This window comes from Platalea leucorodia (assembly GCF_965183815.1).
Source record: "Platalea leucorodia genome assembly, chromosome: 4".
Lineage (NCBI taxonomy): Eukaryota > Metazoa > Chordata > Aves > Pelecaniformes > Threskiornithidae > Platalea > Platalea leucorodia.
The window spans coordinates 37,889,336-37,908,482 of record NC_138826.1 but is presented as its reverse complement, the minus strand read 5'-3'; the positions used below and the strand labels follow the sequence as shown (position 1 = coordinate 37,908,482).

At 49.3% G+C, this 19,147-nt stretch overlaps 1 protein-coding gene across 1 annotated transcript in view; it reads left to right on the top strand.

The window, feature by feature from the left end:
• Positions 1–4,865: 4,865 nt before the first annotated feature.
• Positions 4,866–19,147, top strand: part of CDH23 (cadherin related 23) — a gene marked incomplete at both ends in the record, with an annotated part of 203,247 nt that continues 188,965 nt past the window's right edge. The window contains 2 exons of the mRNA XM_082310705.1: positions 4,866–4,932; positions 9,820–9,897. Of these exons, the coding sequence (XP_082166831.1) occupies positions 4,866–4,932; positions 9,820–9,897 (145 nt within the window). The remainder of the gene's footprint in view (positions 4,933–9,819; positions 9,898–19,147) is intronic.

Below are 19,147 nucleotides of genomic sequence, written 5' to 3'. Positions count from 1 at the left end.
AGAAAACATCTGTGTCTCCAACCTCAGCTTTGCTTTTTTGGGGTGAAGGAAGGGGAGAGAGCATCTTTCACGCTCTTTCTCCTGCAAGCACCATCTCGGCGCTTAGGTGGGTTGTGGCAGCTGCCGGCAACCATGCCCCCTTGCTCCCTGTTCTGTGTGCATCCCCGCCCTCCCCCCCCATGCATACAAATATGCTGGCCTGTATTTATTTAACAAGGAAATTTTTCCTTCACTGCAGGGAATAGAAGAAAAAAAAAAAAAGGGCAAATTTTTTCACTGGGAACAAATCTCATTTTCAAGAGTCCTGACAAAATGAGCCATAAAATTACAATATTTCAAAGTGCTTCGTAATTCTAGCGCGGACGGCTCTTCATCATGGAATCTGAAAGCTCGGAAAATATAAAACTCATTAGATTAAAATAAACCACCTACCGCGTGGAAGAAAAGCTTATTTATCAATATCAATTTACTTCTGATTACCCTGTTCTGCAATTTGTTATTTTTAGGAATTATGATTTGTGTATAGCTCATGCCAATATGTAGGGGGGAAAAAAAGAATTAACTTTTACTTTCTTCCTTTTGAATGCTACTTATTGTAAGGACCTGGCCAAGAAGCAATAATAAGAAGAAAAGGTAAATTTCTAGCGGTGCTTGCATTTGAGGAGCAGAGGGATGGAAAAGCTAGGAAAGCGGGAGCTGCTGTACGTCTGCAATGGGCTGTGTTCTGGCATAAGGGCTGGTGCCAGGCAATGTGCTTTGCTGAAAAGGATGGTGGGGGGGGTTTCTCCAAGGCATGTTTGGTGGTGGCCCTTGTTGAAGTGTCTCCTGGCTGTTCTTCCAAGCTGGCCAACGTGATGGAGGAAGCTGGGGAAAGTGGGCATGGATGGCGTGCTGGGGAGAGGGGTCTTTCGGCAGCTGGCTGAGTGCCATGGGCATGGTGGGATCCTGGTAGCATCTCGGGGGCTTCCACTCTGCCTATGAAGGAGCAAATGCTGCAGGTGGGCAGCGCTGGCTGCTGGGCTCCCCTCTTTGAGGGACAGCATTTGTGCTGCGTCACCAGAGAAGAGGCTTTTTGGGAAGGCACGTACAGTTTCCTTGCATGGAAGCCATTTGGGAGATGCTTTGATTTACACTTTCATTTCTTCTTTATGATCCTGGAACAGCGCAGAGCAAACAGAGAGGCCGACATTATAAATTTTGAGGCGCAAGTGTCGTGGTGCCATTTGGGGAAGGGAAGACCAGGTGGGGGGGTTTGGGGCCAGGGGTTTGGTGGGCAATTAAAGATCCCAGCAACAGCTTGAACATGAGAGCATCTCTGCCAGCAAGGCACAGCCACCGCAGAAGCTGCTGCTCTGATGGAGGCAATTAAGTGTGTTTTGTGTGCGTGCAAGCCGTTCTCATATGCAAGCACCCCAACAGTGCATTTAAAAATAACCAGTACAGGTGCACAGCCTGGAAGCCAATGCGTAAGCACCCCAAGAGCAATATGTGGTCCAGGCTTGAGAGGCGGGAGCATCTCTACTCCAGTGTTTTGCGGAGATGAGGTGCTAGAAGGCTCTTGGAGCCTCATTGCCAACTTCACTCGGATTAATGTGTACTGAGGACTGGAGCATGCGCTGGCTGGGCTCTGTCTGCATGGCCAAGCAGGTGGGGTCTTTGCCATGTTTAGGAATGCAGTGATGCTGTTTAAGCAGAAAAAAAACCACTTCCCAGGCTTTGGAAGGAGGCATTTGGGGCAAGTGGGCTGAAAAACCTCTGCTCGACCTGAGCCAGTTCCTAAACTTTCAAGCCCCAGACTTCTTCCCAGAGCAGTGTTTCGGCAGTAGAGGCTTCTCCGGTTCCCATCCATCACCATTTAATGCCGTTCTGTCTGCTGCTTCCCGTGCCTTGGGGAGCGGTTGCCAGCAGACTGGGAAATCTCTGGTTTAACATTAGTGCTTTTGCAGCCAGGAGACAACAGTTAAGTTCCCAGAGATGACTTGCCCAGAGACATTATTATGCTGGAAACTGCACCGAATGCTTCCTACAAAGAGCCTCTTTCAGGCAGAAGGTGCAATTTAATATGCTCTTAGTCACAATTTTTAAGTTCTCCCCTGAGATTTCTCAATCCCGTTCCTAAATTTGCAATATTCGAGTGAACCATCTCAGAGAACCAGTGAAGAGCTGCAATATTAATGAAGACAGACAAAATCAAAATGACATTTCAGGCAATTACTTACATAATGAAGTGACTGACTTGGAATATACAATATTTAGATTTATCATGACACTCGAAAGGGGATGCTGTCAACTGCCTTTATTTTTACATCACGTAAATTGTTTTTCCACTGCCCTGTTGCTTTTTAAGCATGGTCTGTGAAGCTGGAAAAGAATGTTTCCGCTCACTTGGGCTGATAGCAGTGCTATTTCAGAAGAAAGTTAGCGTGTTCCTCAATGGCATTTTGGCATAGCAGAAGGTGGAGGAAGAGCTCGGGGTTGTGCTGCCTTGCTTGTGTCTGTCGCATCCTTTCTGGTGGCAGCACAATGAGCTTTGGCTCTGGACCCCAGCCTTGATGCTGGCCAGGGGGATGCCAGGGCCTGAAACAGCAGCGTTCTCTGTCTGAGATTTTTCTCTTCCCTGAAACCTATTAAAGAAGGGGGAAAACTGAGAAGATTTGGGGTTTTTTTCTTTGTTAGAAGAGTCTGTTCTGCTTTTCTTGGCAGAGTGTAAAGATTTAAAGGGCCTGATAGGATGCTTGGCTCCTGGGGAAGACGTAATTTGTGTTTAGAAACTGGGTTTTTGGACGCTCTGCTGGCACTGAACACTCAGAAGTCAGAAACTTGTTGAGGGGCTGGAGGATTGAACTCTCCTGCCCTGTCCATGTGTCACAGCCTGTGGCGAGCTTTCCTGGGAGACTGGCATGATATGCCTAAAAGTTAAGCAGCGCTGATCCCAAATGTCTTCTCAGGCTTGTGCTGAGTTTCCTAAAGATGAACAAAAAAGACCACAGCACTGTTTTTCTTGTGCAGACCTTTTCCTCGTAGAGACTCTCATGTGGCAAAATAGCTGAAGAAATAAGAACTTAGGGCCCTTTCTATGGTGACAGAGTTGTTACGAACTGTCTTCTCTGACACATCCACCAGTAAAAATAAAATATGTGTAGCTATTGCTTTGAAGCTCCTTCAGGAGTGTCCGCAGAGGTGGGGCTGGGGTGCGGGCTCCCTTGCAGGGGTAAGGACCACCCTGCGGGGTGCCCGTGCATCTCTTAGGTTGGCGATGGAGTGCTGACCCCTCCACCCTTACCTGGGCTTACAGCTGCAGCCTGTGCCCATCACAGTGCCATGTTTTTGGGTAACTCTGCACGTTGTCGTTGCATTTGGCGCATATAATGCAGGGTGCTGTAAAGGGAAGGCTGAGCTGCTGCTTTCGGGGTAAGCTGAGAGTGATGGTGGGTGAGGCGATACCCTGGATTTATGGATAAGCTGTCTGTTTGGGTGGTCCCCAAGTGGCAATCATGCATATCACTGCAGTTTATTCAGGTCTGTTGCTTTAGTAATCTGTTCTCTGAGTGCCACGAGCGCTGGGTGAACCAAAACTTGCTGTGTATACAACCGGTCGCAAGTGCAACAAGTCCTGGCTTAGGCTGGTAAATGGAAGATGCAATTTGTTACTCGTTTCAGCCCTCACGGCTCAGGTCAACACTCAATCTCAAGTGGGAGCTGCTTATGGATTTAACTATGGGTTCATCTCTGTGTTGGCTGGCCGTCACATATGCTCTCTGCCTTTCATGTCCCTGGGTCTGCTGCTGTGTGGATGTGCTGAGCTGGTAGGAAAATGTTCCCCTGGCCCAGACCTTTCACAGCACCTGCAGAAATATGGAGAGCTTTGGAGACAGGTCACTGAGATGTCCTGTCTGATTTGGAAGGGGGTCTTTGGCTCCATGTGAGCTGCCTGGGGGTTTCTGTTGTGCCTATATGCTGTGTGTAATGTACATGATTTATTCTTGCCTCCAGGGTGGAATGTTTTAAAATATCACATGTATGAATTTCCTTGCAAAGCAGAACTTTGAGGTTTTGTGGGGTTGGTTCAGAAAGAGCTTCGTATTTAATGGTCTGAAACCCATGGGAGTGTGCAGCCATGCTAAGCAGCTCCTTGTTACTGTGTTATTCTGCTGCCTCGTTGTGAGGAGTCATGTGCTGTATCAAATGTGAAGCCATGGAAATTTGAGAGGCAGAGTGGGATGAGGGCACGTTTGCAAGCCTGTCTGCTCCTGGTGCGCTCATAGTGCTTGTTTTGCAGCCCGCTGGGTGGTTTGAGGGGCTCTGCTTCGTCCTCCGAAACCCCAGTGCCTCTTCAGTGATTCTGGGTCAAGCTTCCCATGCAGCTGCACCAAAACATCTTAAATCCTGGTGCTGACTGCTTGCTGCTGTGTGGCTCCTGGGTTGCAGCGGCTCTTCCTCATCCTCAACATCCCGCTCAGTGCTCGAGCAGCTCGTCCAGCTGGGGCTGCTTCTGCTCCGGTCCTGACCACAGAGGTCACAATGGTACCAGGTCACCCTTGTATGAGATGAGCAAATACGCTTTGAAAAGTGAAAATAAAGAATGTATCACCTACGCTATGTTAATCCTGGTTTTGATTTGGTGCTCACTAAGAGGATGGTTGGGGCTGCATGAACCAAGAAGGTGGTGGTGGCACTCTTGGGTGAAGTGCCCTGGGTAAAAGCCAAGCGTTAACAAAATGTTGATCTCCTGGGTGTCCCCCGCAGTGTCGGGGCACTAAGGTGCAAGCTGGGACAGGGCTGCATCCCCGAGCCTGCTTTGGGGAGACAAGGTGATATCCATAAAGCACTGGACTTGACGCTGCCTTTCTTCTTTGACAGGAACCATGAAGCATCACGCTGCTGCTGGCAACTTTCTGCTTCCTCTCTTGCTCCTGGAGCTGGTCTCTCTGGGTAAGTTGTCCGTCTGTTTGTCCAGTGACATGCTCTTCTCTCCCCACCCTTCTCCCTGCTCATGTCCCATGTTTGCAAGGTACAAGGGTAATATTTGCTGCGTTTGTGGTCTCCTGGTGAATATCTAAAGGCAGACCGGCATTGCTGTGGTGATGGGGAGATGTGGGTGGTACAGGTAAGGAGACCACCCATCTCCATCACATGTGGTCCCAGGGACCTGCGTGTTGTGCTCCTGTGCAGCCGCTTTTCCTGCAGTCAGTAAAAGGGCACAGGTGGCATCAGATGGCCCTTCCTGGGAGGGGTTGGAAAGAAGCCTGGAGGAGGGTGCGCTGGTGAACCCAATGGTGGTAGATGCTCCTGGTGTGTCTCAGTGGGAAGACCTCGGCGTCTTCCAGATGTGGGTTCACGAAGTCAAAGCTGGTGGTGGACCTGGCGATAGACATGGTGTTAGGTCATTTTATGTAAATAAAACCTAAAGGAAATGAGAGGGGACAGACGCAAGGCAAGGATGCAAACCAAAAGCTTGCTAGCTGTTCAACGGTGGAGGTATTACTGGCAGGGCTCTCCCTGTGCTTTCAGCAGCAGAATTATTACCTGAACTGTACTATAATATATGCTGTGTGGGAAATAACTCCTCTCTGAGCTGCAAAATCTCTTTTCTAATTCCAGCTGGAGGGAAGGGCAGGGCTTTGGGCATGCTTTGCCCCACGAGCATGATGCTCTTGGTCTTCCCCAGCGTGTGGGCTTCTGTTGCAGGGACGCAGGGTCCAGCCTGGCTGCTGGGTGGGATCTTGTGGGACAACTGCCTTCTGGTGCAGCAAATGTGCCTCTTGGGCTGAGCTTTGGCATATCCCAGGATGCATAAGTACTGTAAACATACAGCAAAGCCCCGTGAAAATTGGGATTGTTGCATGAATGGGCTAAACCCCCTGGGTGCTGGCGGGGGGAGAGGGAGGCCGGGGGGTGTGTGCCTGCGTGGCACTTGCTGATAAACAACAGTGAGCGTGTGTCCATTTGATAGCACTGTGCCCTCTGGAATAAAGGCTTCTTTTTTTTTTTTTTTCCTTCCCCCCCTACTAAAGCCTCAAGATGGCTTGCCCAGATTGGCAGTCTGATTAAGCAGTGAGTGGATGACATTAGCTGTGACTGACAAGTGCAGTCAATCTCCCTCTGGTGTCGTATTGGATCAAGTATAGCCTCACCAGTTAACTGCCCTGTCACTTCTCTGGAAGGGGAGAAAAATAAGTAAAAAAGAAAATCCAGTGAGTTCTTTGCCCCAGTCTGAGCCTCCTAATACTTGCCCCTCTGAGAGATCATTTGCCACGAGTGGTCCAGTACATCGCATTGGAGGTGGGATGGTGGGTTTTGCTTGCCTGGCTGGGGACTTGCTCCTTCATGCAACCCCGTGCAGCTAGTCGCAGCACCCATAGCTGGTGTGTGCACGGCCCTGCTCCAGGTGCCTGGCTGGACACAGCAGGTAAGCAATACCAAGCTGCAAAGCCTTGGAGAGGCAGTGCAGGGAAATGGGGATTTGGAGGCTTGCAGATCAGCAGTGTGTCAGCCCCTCTCTCCTAAACCCTGCCCTGCCCAGGGCTTGGTTGTCATCTCCGTGAGGAGTGCTTGCTCTTGACAAGCAAGCTCTGGCACAATGCTTGTGCCTGGGATCAGGGGGAGAAGTGTGTGGATGCCCTGCCATATGGCCTGGGGACTGTGGGTGATGGGGCTCCTCTCCCGGAAGACTTGCAGAGCTCCTGGCAAAGCAATTTGGTAGGGTAAATGCAGAAGTGCGGCATGAGTGGGCTCAGTGTGTTTGGAAGAGAATGGTTTAGCTCTGGCATGGCAGTGGAGTCTGCCCACTGCTACCTAGCTACCACTGCAGTCGCCAGAGAAGGACAGAGACCTTCATCATCTCCAGGTTAGGAGGGACCAAGAGATGCTAGCTAGAAGAATGGCTCCGTGATTACTGTGCTCTCACATCACCAATGGCCAAGGACATGAGTACTGACACTGAAGGGCAAAGAAGCAGCAGGGTTTACAGGAATAATGTGGAGCAGGCATGGAAGACGTGCAGGGAAGAAAATTTCCCAGCACATCAAAACGACGTTGATCATGATCCCTTGGAGCCTGTTGGTAGCACCTGAAGGAGGAATAAAGTGTTACAAGCGTGTGGTGGAAGGGATAGTTTTCTGCCATGCACCTTGCTGGGGGACCATGGGCAAGAACTGTGTTGAGGTATACAGTGATGGTATATCCAGGGTACAGCTGGGTGATAGCAGCAGTCTTGCAGAAGGAAAATCCAACTGATAATCTGTTAGATGAAGATACAGATGAGGGCTGGTTCACAGCAATGCCTTTGGGAAAGCGTGAACTTGCTTTCAGGGTATGTGGCTTGTGGCTGTGATTCCCAAATTAATTTCTGTGAAAGGACCGGTGTGCCCAAAGCCAACAAAACATTGACAGTCCTGGATTAAATGTGAAAGGAAAACTTCTGGCCATCTTAGACTAGGTGGCAGGATGTATGTGTGGGAGACTTCTGTTTCACAGACTGGCTAGGCACCTTTTGGCAGCACCCAGGTTATGAGGGTAAGAGCTTATGGCCACATCTGAGCTGGGGAGAAGATTCCTGAAGGTGTCCCAAGGATGCAGCCCTTGGCAGTGCTCTGGGCTGTGGGGGAGCAGGAAATAGTGGTGGTGGGGACATGAGTGTTGAAGCTGGCCAGGGCGGATGGGGCTGTGGCTTCAGCCACAGCATCCCTTTTTTTGTTTTTTGGGGGATGGTTTCCATTTGGCAGAGCATGCATCTTTTGACCTACATTTCTATATCATTCAGACACTTTCTCTCCATCCCCTCCCATCATGCACTGCCCTTCTAAACACTGACAGTCCGGCAGCATGGTAACAGCCTTCCTCTTTATTCTGGGATTTGCAGCCCAAAGCAGAGTCCTGCCTCCAGACCTTCCTTCAGCTTTCCCCAGCTCTTGGGTCCCGGTCACTCTCCTATCTTAACACATAGGTCCTGTGTACCTGCAGATAGATGGTTCGAATGCCTCCCAGCACCTGATGCAGCTGTATTTGGAAGATGCAACTTATTTTTTAGTATACTGGTCATATTAAGAAATACATTTTGAAATAGAGGGGTTTGCAGAAGCGAGTTCCCTGCAGGCAGGGCTGCTTGGTGTGTTTTAGCTTCATCTGCCCCTCTCAAAGCCTGCTGGCCCCAGCACAGCAGCCAGCTACAAGTGTGCTTCGAAGCCTCTGGAGATGCCATTAGCTCTAAATAACCCATTTTGTCAGGGTCCTTCTCATTTTCTTTCCAGGTACTCAACTCCAGAGGCTGAGATTTAAATGTGCCTTTGTAAGAACGCTGCCTCTAGTGCTTTCCCACTTCCCAAGGTATTTAACAAACCTGGTGCCTTGGGAAAGAGGGCAATGCTGAAAATCCCTGTCTTGTTATGGAGGGAGCCCAGGATGCACCCCCCATCCTGTGCCCATGCTCTCCTCCCCCAAGCGGGTTTCCCATGGGTGCTAAGCAGGTTTGTGCATGAGCACAGCTGGGACCTGTGTGGGAAAAGTCTCAGGAACATCTCCCTCCCTTGGGAGCTTGGGCAGGTGAAGAGGATGCTGAAACGTGGTTGGGTTCTTTCTTAAGGTGGGATGCTGAAGCACGAGGCATGAGAGTGGTGGCAGTGTAGCATGGCTAGGAGGGAAACCTGGACACCTGATCTCATCTGGGGTTTGCTATGCCTTGGCCTGAAGCAATGTCTTTGCTGTTGTAGCATGGCTGGGGTAAGGATGGAGGTGATGCTCTGTAATGGCTGTGTTTGAAAGCACCCTGGATCTGCATCTGGTGTGATGGGGGTTTGCAAGGGGGTGTCATGCTGCCGCTTTGCTGGCAATTTTTTTATACTTGTACGATCTTGGGGTTTGGCTTGGCTCAAACCAAAGGCAGTTACAAGAGGTCATAGCGGGGAAGTGATGCCCCATCACTTCCAGCGAGTCTCCTTGCCAGGGGCCATGCTTGGGATCCTGGTCCTGCCTCTTCCCCTCCTGGGACTGTCCATCAACGGGTGGGAACTATTTTGGTCAGACCAGTTCAAACTTTTGCTTCCCCATACACAGCCCTGTTTTTGATGCCTGGCAGCTGAGCTGTGTTTCTTAAAGCCTGCAGGCTTGGCCGGCTCTGGCTGCGTATCAAGGAAAACCCATCCCTCAGACGCAGCCTGGTCAACACCAAACCCTCTTCTTTTCCTGCATTGCTTGAATGGTAAATCTTTCCTGGTTGACTTTTTCCCTGGTTCAGGCTGCAGTCGTTATTCTCCTACGTGCTCTGCACTTGACTCTGTCGCCTAATGAGGCTGCGGCACAGGGCGCTGCGGTCCGGGGGCAGGCTCGTGAGCTTCCAGCTCTGTAAAAAAGGGAGTAGAAAGAAGTGAGCCTGGTTATTAAAGGTGAAAGGAGGTAATTAGAGGGAAAGGCGATTGGGTGATGGGAGAGGGGAGGCACACTGGGTTTTGCTGGGATGGCTGACAAGGCAAAAGGCTCTCAACCGTGGGAACAGAGTGAAGGTATTAATCATGCGCTAAAACAATAATTGATGTTCCTGGTCGCTGAGCTGTTGGCTTCCCCCTTCCCCTCTGCCTCCACCCTGCAAAAGAAAATACTAAAAAAAGAAAGGCCAGTGGAGGGAAGCAGCTCCCCAACCAGCTTCTGTGGGAGACTGCACGATGCTTTCTGTCCTCCTGTTAGCCCTCATTTCGGGCGTACCCCTCTCCGTCACGATACCAAGCAGCAAGAGTGCATCTCTCTGTGCCCTGAGCCTCTCCTAGCTGTGCTGGCCCATGCGCGAGATGCCCGGGAAATAACACCTTGCTTTTGTCCTCTTCCCAGGTCGGGGCAATCGGCTGCCGTACTTCATAAACTACTTCTTCGACACCTACCTGCTGATCAACGAGGATACTCCTGTGGGTAAGTGGGGTGTGCCCATAGGCAGGGGGTCCACTGCTGCTGACCCCTGATAGAAAAGGATTAAAGAAATGCTTTTTCTCTTGATTGACAGATGTAGCTTATTTTTCTTTCTTTATTTAGCTAGGGATCGGTTTTTAGTAAATGCAGAAATCGACCCGGTCATTCTCGGCCTCTTTCCAGACTCTCAGTCCATTAAACTTGTGCTCTTCAATCAGGGCTCGTGACTGGCTTTTAATGCAGGAGGAATCGATTGGGAGCAGAGGATGGCTGGGATGGAGGCTATGGAGGCTCTTTCTTGCATCTACTGCTGCCTTCAACCATGCAACCCGAGCAGCAGCCTCCTTAAAGTGCTCTTGCCTCACTTAAGTTGTCACTGGAGCTGTCAAGGGTTGGAGGACTCTGGAGAGGTTCAAGGACTCTGGAGGCTGCTCAGGTCACCCAGGGCTCCCAGCTAAGGCTTCTGTCTCTCCTTGGGGGTCCCCTCAGTTGCATCTTTTGTAGCCCACAGTGTCTTGCTTGTGGGGTTTGGGGTGGTGTCTGAGCGAGGAGGCAGGACGGGGAGTCTTGGTGGTGAGTTTTGGATAGATGGTGTGGAAGCTCCTGCATGGTAGCTGAGCTCTGTACAAAGATGTGTCCTCAGGAGAAGGCTTGCTGGAGCTGCAGCTGGCTGCCTGGGGAGTTTTGTCTTGCAATGATGCTCAGGTTTACTTGCAATGGGAAATAATACTGAAAACCTCTGCTTGGCTGCCGTTACAGCACTGCAGAAGGCAAGCTGTGAACAATGTAAGGAAAGGAAGGACCCAACTTCATTGTAATTTTTTTCTGATTTCCACGTCCCCCCCAATGCCTTGCATCCATGTCATTTTTCACGGCTGCCTTCAGCAAGCCCACCCCTTACAGGTCATTTCACACCTGATTTCTTTGCTTTGCTGTCTGTATGCTTCCTGCCCCTCGATTGCCGGTGTCCCTGCAAACACGGTTAGTGCTGAATGTGCCCCAGACAAGTCCCAGGGAAGGAAGCAACTGTACAAAAGCAGGAGCGAGAGCTGGTTGGGAACAGCTTAATGGAAATGCTTCCTCACTGAGTACGTGGTTCCTGAAGTACTTGAACTTGAAATACCTTATGGGAATTGGACTGAACTTCTATTTTGGCAGAAAATGGGGGAAGATTTCTGACAGTGTGCTTTCCAGTGAGATATTGTGCAAGTAAAATTGTGCTTGGAATTACTTTGGGGGTTGAATTTTATTTTTTTTAAACTTTGTATTACACTGTACAGAAATGAAATTCACTCTTAAGAATATTGGCAACCTGGGATTTTGTTTCCAGATGCACCAGAGGGAAATGTCAGCCTTGAAAGTGTTGACAAACAGCGTTTCTGTGTTTTCTCCTGTTGGTAGAAGTTTTTGGAGTTAGGCTTATTAACTTCAAAAAAAAAAAAAAAGGACATAATCTGGAAACACCTTTCTTGTATCCTGACTGGGCTGTAAGTAGCAGAACTCTATGTGGTGCCTCTTACCTAGAAAAAACGCGGCTCCTTTTTGGTGGTCTGTTAGAAGTGCCCATCACTGTGGCACTGAGTGAATGCCCCTGTGCAGCCCCCTCCTCCCATCCCTACGGCATTCCCGGGTGCTCCTTGCCCAGCCCCAAACAGAGCAGTCCCTGCTTGCTGCCTGCCATGCCGAAAGGAATCTTAAGCAACAATTAAGAGATCATTCCCCCTCTAATCACTTACAAGAGTAAATTAGTCTTGTCAGGAGCTATTAAGACAGAGAGCTCGGAATTCATTAGGCAAGATTGGGCCGAGGGAGCTGCTGGCGCTGCTGCTGGTCCAGGCTGATTAATTTCTCCCAAAACATCATCAATGCCCATCTGTTTCATTTAGGTCCAGGGAGAGCAATTTTCAGGTGGACTGACCCTCTAGTCAGTTATTTCACCCAGAAGTAATGGAACACACACACACACACACACACACACACACGTGGAGGGGGAGCACAGGGAACAGGAGATGTGAGCTTGAGGAAGGCAAAAGTGACTGAAGAGGCTGGGGAAGAAATTTGCAGCAGAAGCGGGGAGATGCCCGGAGAGGAGGAGGAGGAGGGATAATGGCTGGTTGGGCTGCGATGGCATGGGCAAGGTAGAACACCAGGAGAGCCCATGTCAGCTGCTGGTAGTCAGATCATGGTGTGTTTTACTCCAAAAGCACAAGTACTGGCTGGTTAACAGCCCTTAGAAGAAGAGTTTGCAGGAGAGGGACTGTCGGTCTTTATTGTGCTGCTCACTGCCTTAAGCAAAATCATTCCAAGGGTCATTTCGTTTAATCCTAAACCTTTTAGAGGGCTTGTGGGTAAGGGAGAGCGGTGTGGATACTGATGCTGGGTGAGCTGCTGGAGGTCTCTGGCAAGGTGTGATGCTCACTGGCATGCTGGGGAGGTGGTGTTGCTGCAGGTGGGGTTACCTGTAGCCCCGAATTTGTCAGCAAGTGGAGATGGGCAGGCAGTGGTCTTGGTTTTCTCTTGGTTGGGGCCTCCCCTGCTGCAAAAGGAACATCTTCTTAGCATAATGTAATGACTGGAGTCTAATTGCCCAGCAAATGGATTTGCTGTATGCAGGACAGGAATGGGAAAATGAAAATGATCCATCATGTCGGGTCTGTAACTAGCCTTATAACCACCTAGCTTGGATTCACCCGAGTTTTTCTGAAAGCTTTCATGCCTCAATGCCTTGCAAAATGCATGACAAAAGAGGCCATTCAGATGAGTGCACTTCCCCTTCATCCTAACGATAACATTTTAGCATCACTAGAATAATGTTGTCTTAAAAGAGTGGGAAATGCTTAAATTGTTGCACCCGAGCTGATAGCACGCGCTTGGCTTTGCTCTCAGGCCATGCCATGTCAGGGGCATGGTCGCCTGGGTGGGCTGGGGACAACATGTCCCTCCTCCCCATCAGAGCTTGGTCCTGCATGCCCTGCTCAAAACTGGGAGAGGGGACTAAATTTGGAGGACTGATCTCCTCTATAAAAGCCTGCTGAGGTTGAGCGATGCATGACAGAGAGGGAAACCCGCCAGGATTTAGTTGCAAGGCTTAACCACTCCCTGGGCAATCTGAGTGTGAGAAGATGCTGATGATGAAGGCTGCAGAGCTGGGAAAGGCAACCGGGATGTCTGGCAGGTGGGGAGGCCAGTCTCCCTCGGGGCTTCTGCCAAGACTGCCTGATATTTGATTCCCTTAGTTATTTCTGGGCAGGAGAGCGTGCAGCTGAGGCTCTCGGCTCTCCACCCCGCTGGGATGCTCTCCTGTGAGCATCACTGGGATGCCTCCAGCGCCTGGTGGGATGCTTAGCTCCAGGTCCCACAAAGTTGGCTGCCTCAGCATCTCCTCCTCCTCCTAACCCGTGACAGCATGGGGCCAAAGAGAAGCTCTAACTCAGCAAGTCTGGTGGTCGGGGCTGCTAGTGAGTGACAGCCCTGAGCGGTGCTGGCTCAGCACTCGGAGCTTGGCTGGGTGCGGGGTTTTTGGGCAAAGGCCTTGCGTGCTCCCTGACTCAGCAGCTCGGTGCCACCGTGATGTGGAGTGACGGGTGGCTGGGGTTTGCTGAGCGCAGCGCCTGCAAGGAGGTGGGAATGTACACATGAAAGGAGGCAGAGGGGGGCTTGAAAGCATAAGAGTGTGCATGCAAGGTATGGGGCTGTGCTTTGTGCTCAAAGCCCCCTTGTTCCTTCCCTTCAGCTGTATGGCTCTCCCAGGAGGCATAGGCTGTGTTCTCCATCCCCTGGGTTCACTGTGCTCAGAAAGCAAGACGGATGATTGATGGGGAATTTCATGTGCTTCTGCTCCCCTTTGCTATGTGCAACTCTTACTGAGCTAGTAAACGCACCGTAAATAGCTCGTGTTTTGGGAACAGGGTGAATATGCCTTTGTGAGCTTACAAAAAACCCTGCTCGTCTGGGGACTTGCGGATGGTGACTTTCAAACACTGTTGCAGGAATTTTAGTTAAATACATAGATACATAGAAATAAATAAGTAGAAGAGAGGTTGATTGGTGGAGACACCCAAATCTCTTGGTGGCATTGACAGTCATGAATTCTGTAGGGGAGTACACATGGGGAAGCAGTCTTGCTTGGGCATCTGGCTGTCTGTTGGCTGTGCCATTGGAGGTTTGAGGATCCGAGTCTGGCTCATGGTACTGAATAGGAGAGCTTTGTTGGCTGACAAACTTATGATGGTGTGGTTTGACTTTCTGCAGTGGGGAACTCGGATTACACTTTCCCAGGGCAAGCTGGAGCCCGTTCAGGGTGGGCTACATTGAGCAGACCACCTCCTCTACTTGCAGGAGAAGGCATGAGTTATTTGAGAGGAAAGCTGATTCCCCCCCCACCCCCCCCCAGGGAAACCCACACTAGCTAAGGGACTCCGAAACACATGGATGTTTCTCCACCAAGTTCTGAGGGGCAGAGCTGAATCTTGCTGTTTGAGACATACTTCACCAAAATGGGTCATAGTGGAAATTTCCCATAGAGTTGGGGCTCTTACTGTGCACCCCAAGTTGTTGCAGCCTGAGAGGGGCCAGGGATAGTGGAGCACTGCTGCAGTGGCTGGTGGTGATCAAAGTAATTAAGTTGGTGTGTGTCACCTCTTGCCTTTCAGGGCTTTCTGGGACAGAAACTTTATTTCACAAGAGGACTGGAAGAGGAACTTGGTATTTAGCAGGCAGCAGCAGGGCACTCACTGGTAACTCTGCACGTGGATCTGAGGCAGCATGTCCCTCTGATATTTGTGGATGACTTGACTTGATTCTGCATCCTAGGCGAGGACCAAGCCAGAGGGCTTTTCTTCTCCAAGCAGTGAAGGCTGCCATCGTCCCTGCACAGTATCTGTAGTTTCCAAGGAAATCATCTATTCCACTGCAGCCTTTCACTGCAGTGCTCTGGTCCTGGGCAGCCAGATGCTTTGGCACCCGGGTAAGGTCCCTGGGGGTGCTGGGCCATTCAAGCTGCTGCTGAAGATATGGTTATCTGTGTGTGATTGAGCACAGGCTGTCTTGGCTAAACCCTGCCTGCTTGTTTGATCCCACAGCTGTAGGCATCTGTGGTGGTTGGGCTCCTCCATGATGGCACTTGCCTAAAGCATCACTGGAAGTTAAAAAAAAAAAAAAAGTGCTGGCTCTCTGGTCTCTGCATACTTGTGGACTGATTAAATTGTTTCAGAGCTGTCTGGGCCAGATATCCATGCATGAGGTTTGTGGGCCATCTGTTGGGGACAGCTTTGGAGGGGGAGACTGTGGGCATCTGAGCATGGGACCCTTTTTCCTTTGGTGTCTCCTGGCCTCCCTCCTTGCTTGCAGGGGCATGTAGCTACTGCCAGAGTTGGGGCGGGGGGGGAGGGCTGCCCTAGTGTATCTGCTCTTGTGTCCCCCTTGCTCAAAATTAAATACTGAAGTTAAAAAGAGAAGATTAATCTGTGTGCACCACGGGGTTAAAAGTCACTGTGGCAAGACCAGGAAGAGCTGTGGGCATACTGTTAATGAGGTGCTAATTGGGTACCAAGGAGGTGTGACTCAGAAGAGCACAGAGGATGGCTTTAAAGCTTGGTGTTAACTCTTTGAAAGGAGCAAGGCAGCACAGGGTGCCTTTCTGAATGATACAAGGTAGGCTGGCTTCTAGCAAAACTTGGCAAGCTAGAAGATGCTTTTGGAAAATGTGGTGGCACTGGTAGTAGAGTGGATGGAGAGCTTGGGAAAGCCTACTTGTTTGTAAGAAATGTGTGTTAAAGCAGTGGCTGTGCCCTCTTCGCTCCGGTACTGCCGGGCACTTTCCTTCCTGTGACTGCATATTTGGCTGAATTTGTGGGGAAGGGCCTCTGTGCCTGTGTTTGGTCTAATTACAGATAACACCTGCCTTCCCTTTAGCAGTGCTCCATCCAAGGTTGTTGTGCAGCGGTTAAGCCTCTGTCCAGCTTCACTGGCTCCAGCCATGCGTTACTGCCCTCCCTGCAGCCAGGGCTGGGCTGAGCTCTTCCCAGCTGCCAAGTTAGCTGGAAAACTATCCCTCTATTTGTGTGTGTGCTAGCTTGCTGAAACAGCTTCAAAAATGCTCCGAAGAAAAGCTAATACCCTTTCAGGAGGGCAAGGTGGGAATGTGCAAGTGGGAGGAAGGTGAGAGAGCAACAGCCACAGGACCCTTCCCCACCCCAGTTATACCAACACTACATGTTTAGGGTACAGCTAGTATCTATTTGTTCAAGGATTTTTCTTTTTATTTCTGGTCTGTAAAGCTAGTTTTCAGCCAGACCAGCAGTTAGGCCTAGCTGAGGGTAGAGCTGCAAGATCAGGTTGACATATAAGTCACAGGAGTCAAGATTGCGCAGGAGGGCATGCTATCCCTTTGCTGTGGTGTTGCCTGCAATCAGCTTCAGCTGATGGTGAAGCTATGCTGCTGTATGTACATAGTCCCCAGCTGGGAGGGCAAATGCATAGCAAAACAAGTGGGCTGGTGTGTGATGGAAGTTGGTCTGTGGCTGGTTACGGAGTTTGGGGACCACACAGCAAGTGTGCCAGCCACCCTGCTGTGTTATCGCTGGTGTGGGGGCAAGGGTTTCATAATGGTAAAAACCCAGTAAAGCTTTTTTGTTGGTTATCTGGCAGGCAGAAGGTGAGCTGGCAAGCAGAGGTAGACCCTGGACTCCTTGGTTTGCTGCTGGGTGGATGTTCTTAACCATAGACCATAGGGGAGGACACCAGCAGGGCTTAAATCTGGGCTGGGGTCCAGCATGGGATGTTTCCCATAGGCTTTCCAGTGGTGCTGCTCTGAGCTAGTTCCCCTGAGGTTATCTGTCCTGAGAGGGGAACAACTCATCTTCCCAGGACCAGAAGTAGTTTGCTACCTTTGGCAGGGTCTAGGGAAACATTGCTTTTCCTGCTTTTAAAACCATCCCCTCAACTGGATTGAATTTGGTGCAATCAGCAAAAAGGCTGTGTGTCCCTGGCAGGCATGCAAAGCCCAGCTATTTTAAATTGCTTTTGCTCCGAGCAGCTTCAGGGTTTGGGGCTGGTGTTACAGCAGGTACGTGCAGCCTGTTTTCCATATGAAGGCTGGAACTGGTGTGCCCCTTCAGGCTGACAGTGCGAGTACATACGTGTCGGTCACCCCAGCGGGGTGCATGTGTGTGTGCAGCTAGCAGAATTGATTTGGCCTTTTACAAAGGATAATTCCAGAGGAATATGCTAGTCTCTGACTGTGAGAGAGATTGAGATATTTTTGAGTAGGAAATCTGCGTCGTGAGCTTCATTATGGGCATCACTGAGAGCGGGTGTGAATATTCTCCTTTAGAAAGGGAGGCTATAGGGACATCACCTTCATCTTCAGTATTAATTGAAAGTAATATTATCATCCGATGATTATTTACTGTTTAAAACTGGATTTGCAGGCAGCTTGAGGGGTCTGCAAAGGACCAGCCTTGTTTCTAAGTGTGATAACAACCCTAATGAACAACAATATTTGAGGAGTGTTTTAAGGGGATTTCAGTTCTTGTAAGGCAAGCCCTTCTGTTTTTTGTCCTTAGAAGGCCCGTTGATGAAATCACTTGTTGAGCTGTAGAAAGTACAGCATCGTTAATGAAAACTTAAGGCTAGAAAATTAGTTATTCCCAACATCAGGAAACTTAAGGAAAAAAAAAAGCTTCCCCCCCAAACCCTTAACCCTCTGTCATTAAATTAATCACTTCATCAATCACTTAAACTTTCATATCTGCTTTGCTAATAGGCAATAACATTAATGCTTACGTTTAAGGGAAAGAGAGAGAGAAGGAAGAAAGTATATTTGTAATATGGACTAATTAACATGTCAGCATAACCTTGCTTTTGGTAACTGCTTCATCAAACCATTTGAAGGTTTGATCTTGCCACCTTTCACGTTAGAGTGTGTGAGCCCTTCCATGTGGGCTGAAGCCCTTTCAAAAGAAACAGAGAAATTTGTGTGTTTGTGGTAATGAGGTCTGGGGTGATTTTTATATCTGAGATGACTTTAGTAGCATTAATTATCTGTAGGAGCTTCATCTGTGGGCTGGCTTCTTGCTGGGTATTGGGGTGTGCTCAACAGAGCACTCCTTGTTACTCTACTCTGGAGTGTCCAGGCTTGGATGGCTGTACCATCCCAGCTCAGTTAAATTGGGCGTTTTTTCCTGGCTGGTTGGAGGCATTAGCATGGGTGACAAACCTGGTATAGAGCAGGGATAACAACGTGAGTTGAGCTTGATAAAGCAAAAAACACAGGGCAGGGGGAAAATTATATATGCATGTATATGTGCGTATATATTCAAATTAAGAGGCTGTATATATATCTTTGTGGAGGTATTAATGTTCTAAGGGAACGTAATATGGGCCAAGAGTATTTCCCTGTACTGTAGGGAAATACTCACATATGCATACACTCATAATTTTTATTTTTGGTGCGGAAGGTGAGCTGTGTTTTCACTTTGAGTCTATCAATGGGACCTCTTAGAAAAAAGCTATTGTTGCAAACAGTGATAAACATGCTTGCGCATTTCACCAGATCAGGAACTTGATATATTTGGGTTGTGTGAGCTTAAAAAAAAAAAAGTAAAAAAAAAAAAAAGTGCATCCCATTGCCCCCTGCTTCTATGTTTGCACATAAAATTTTCATCCGAGATCTCTGCAATCTGGATCTGTTCCACCACTCTCTGGCTAATTTTCTTGACTGAGGAGCAAAGCAAGAATATGTGAGAGGCGGCAGGGCAATTCCCTTGCGTTAAGCAACGCTCAGGCGAAGTTCATGCCGCAATGGAGCATTACACGTTACGCTCTTGCATCTTGGCATGCTTTGCCATGCAGCCCCAGGCTGCAGTGAAGTGGCAGGTGTGTTGAGTGAAGGGTGCTGGGAATAGATGGTTTTGAGATGGGCTGGCATCCAGCCACTTGCACGGTTTGAAGTTTTATCAATGAAATGCTGCAGAGCCCTGCATCCGGCTCTGAAGGCAGCCAGGTGAGGTGGGGAACAGCTCAAGGCGCCTTTCTGTGCTGCTGCAAAAGGTATCCCACGATAGCCTCAATCACTCTTTTTATACCATTCTCAGACTTCTAGCCTTGTGAAAAATTACCCTTTTAATTAAACTTTCTATAATTGGTCACCATGGAAGTATTACTCTGTCTTTAAAAAATGAAAAATTCAAGCAATTCCCTCCCCACACCAGTTTGCAGTTCTTGCTTCCTGGTGTCAGTTTTGTAAAAGAAA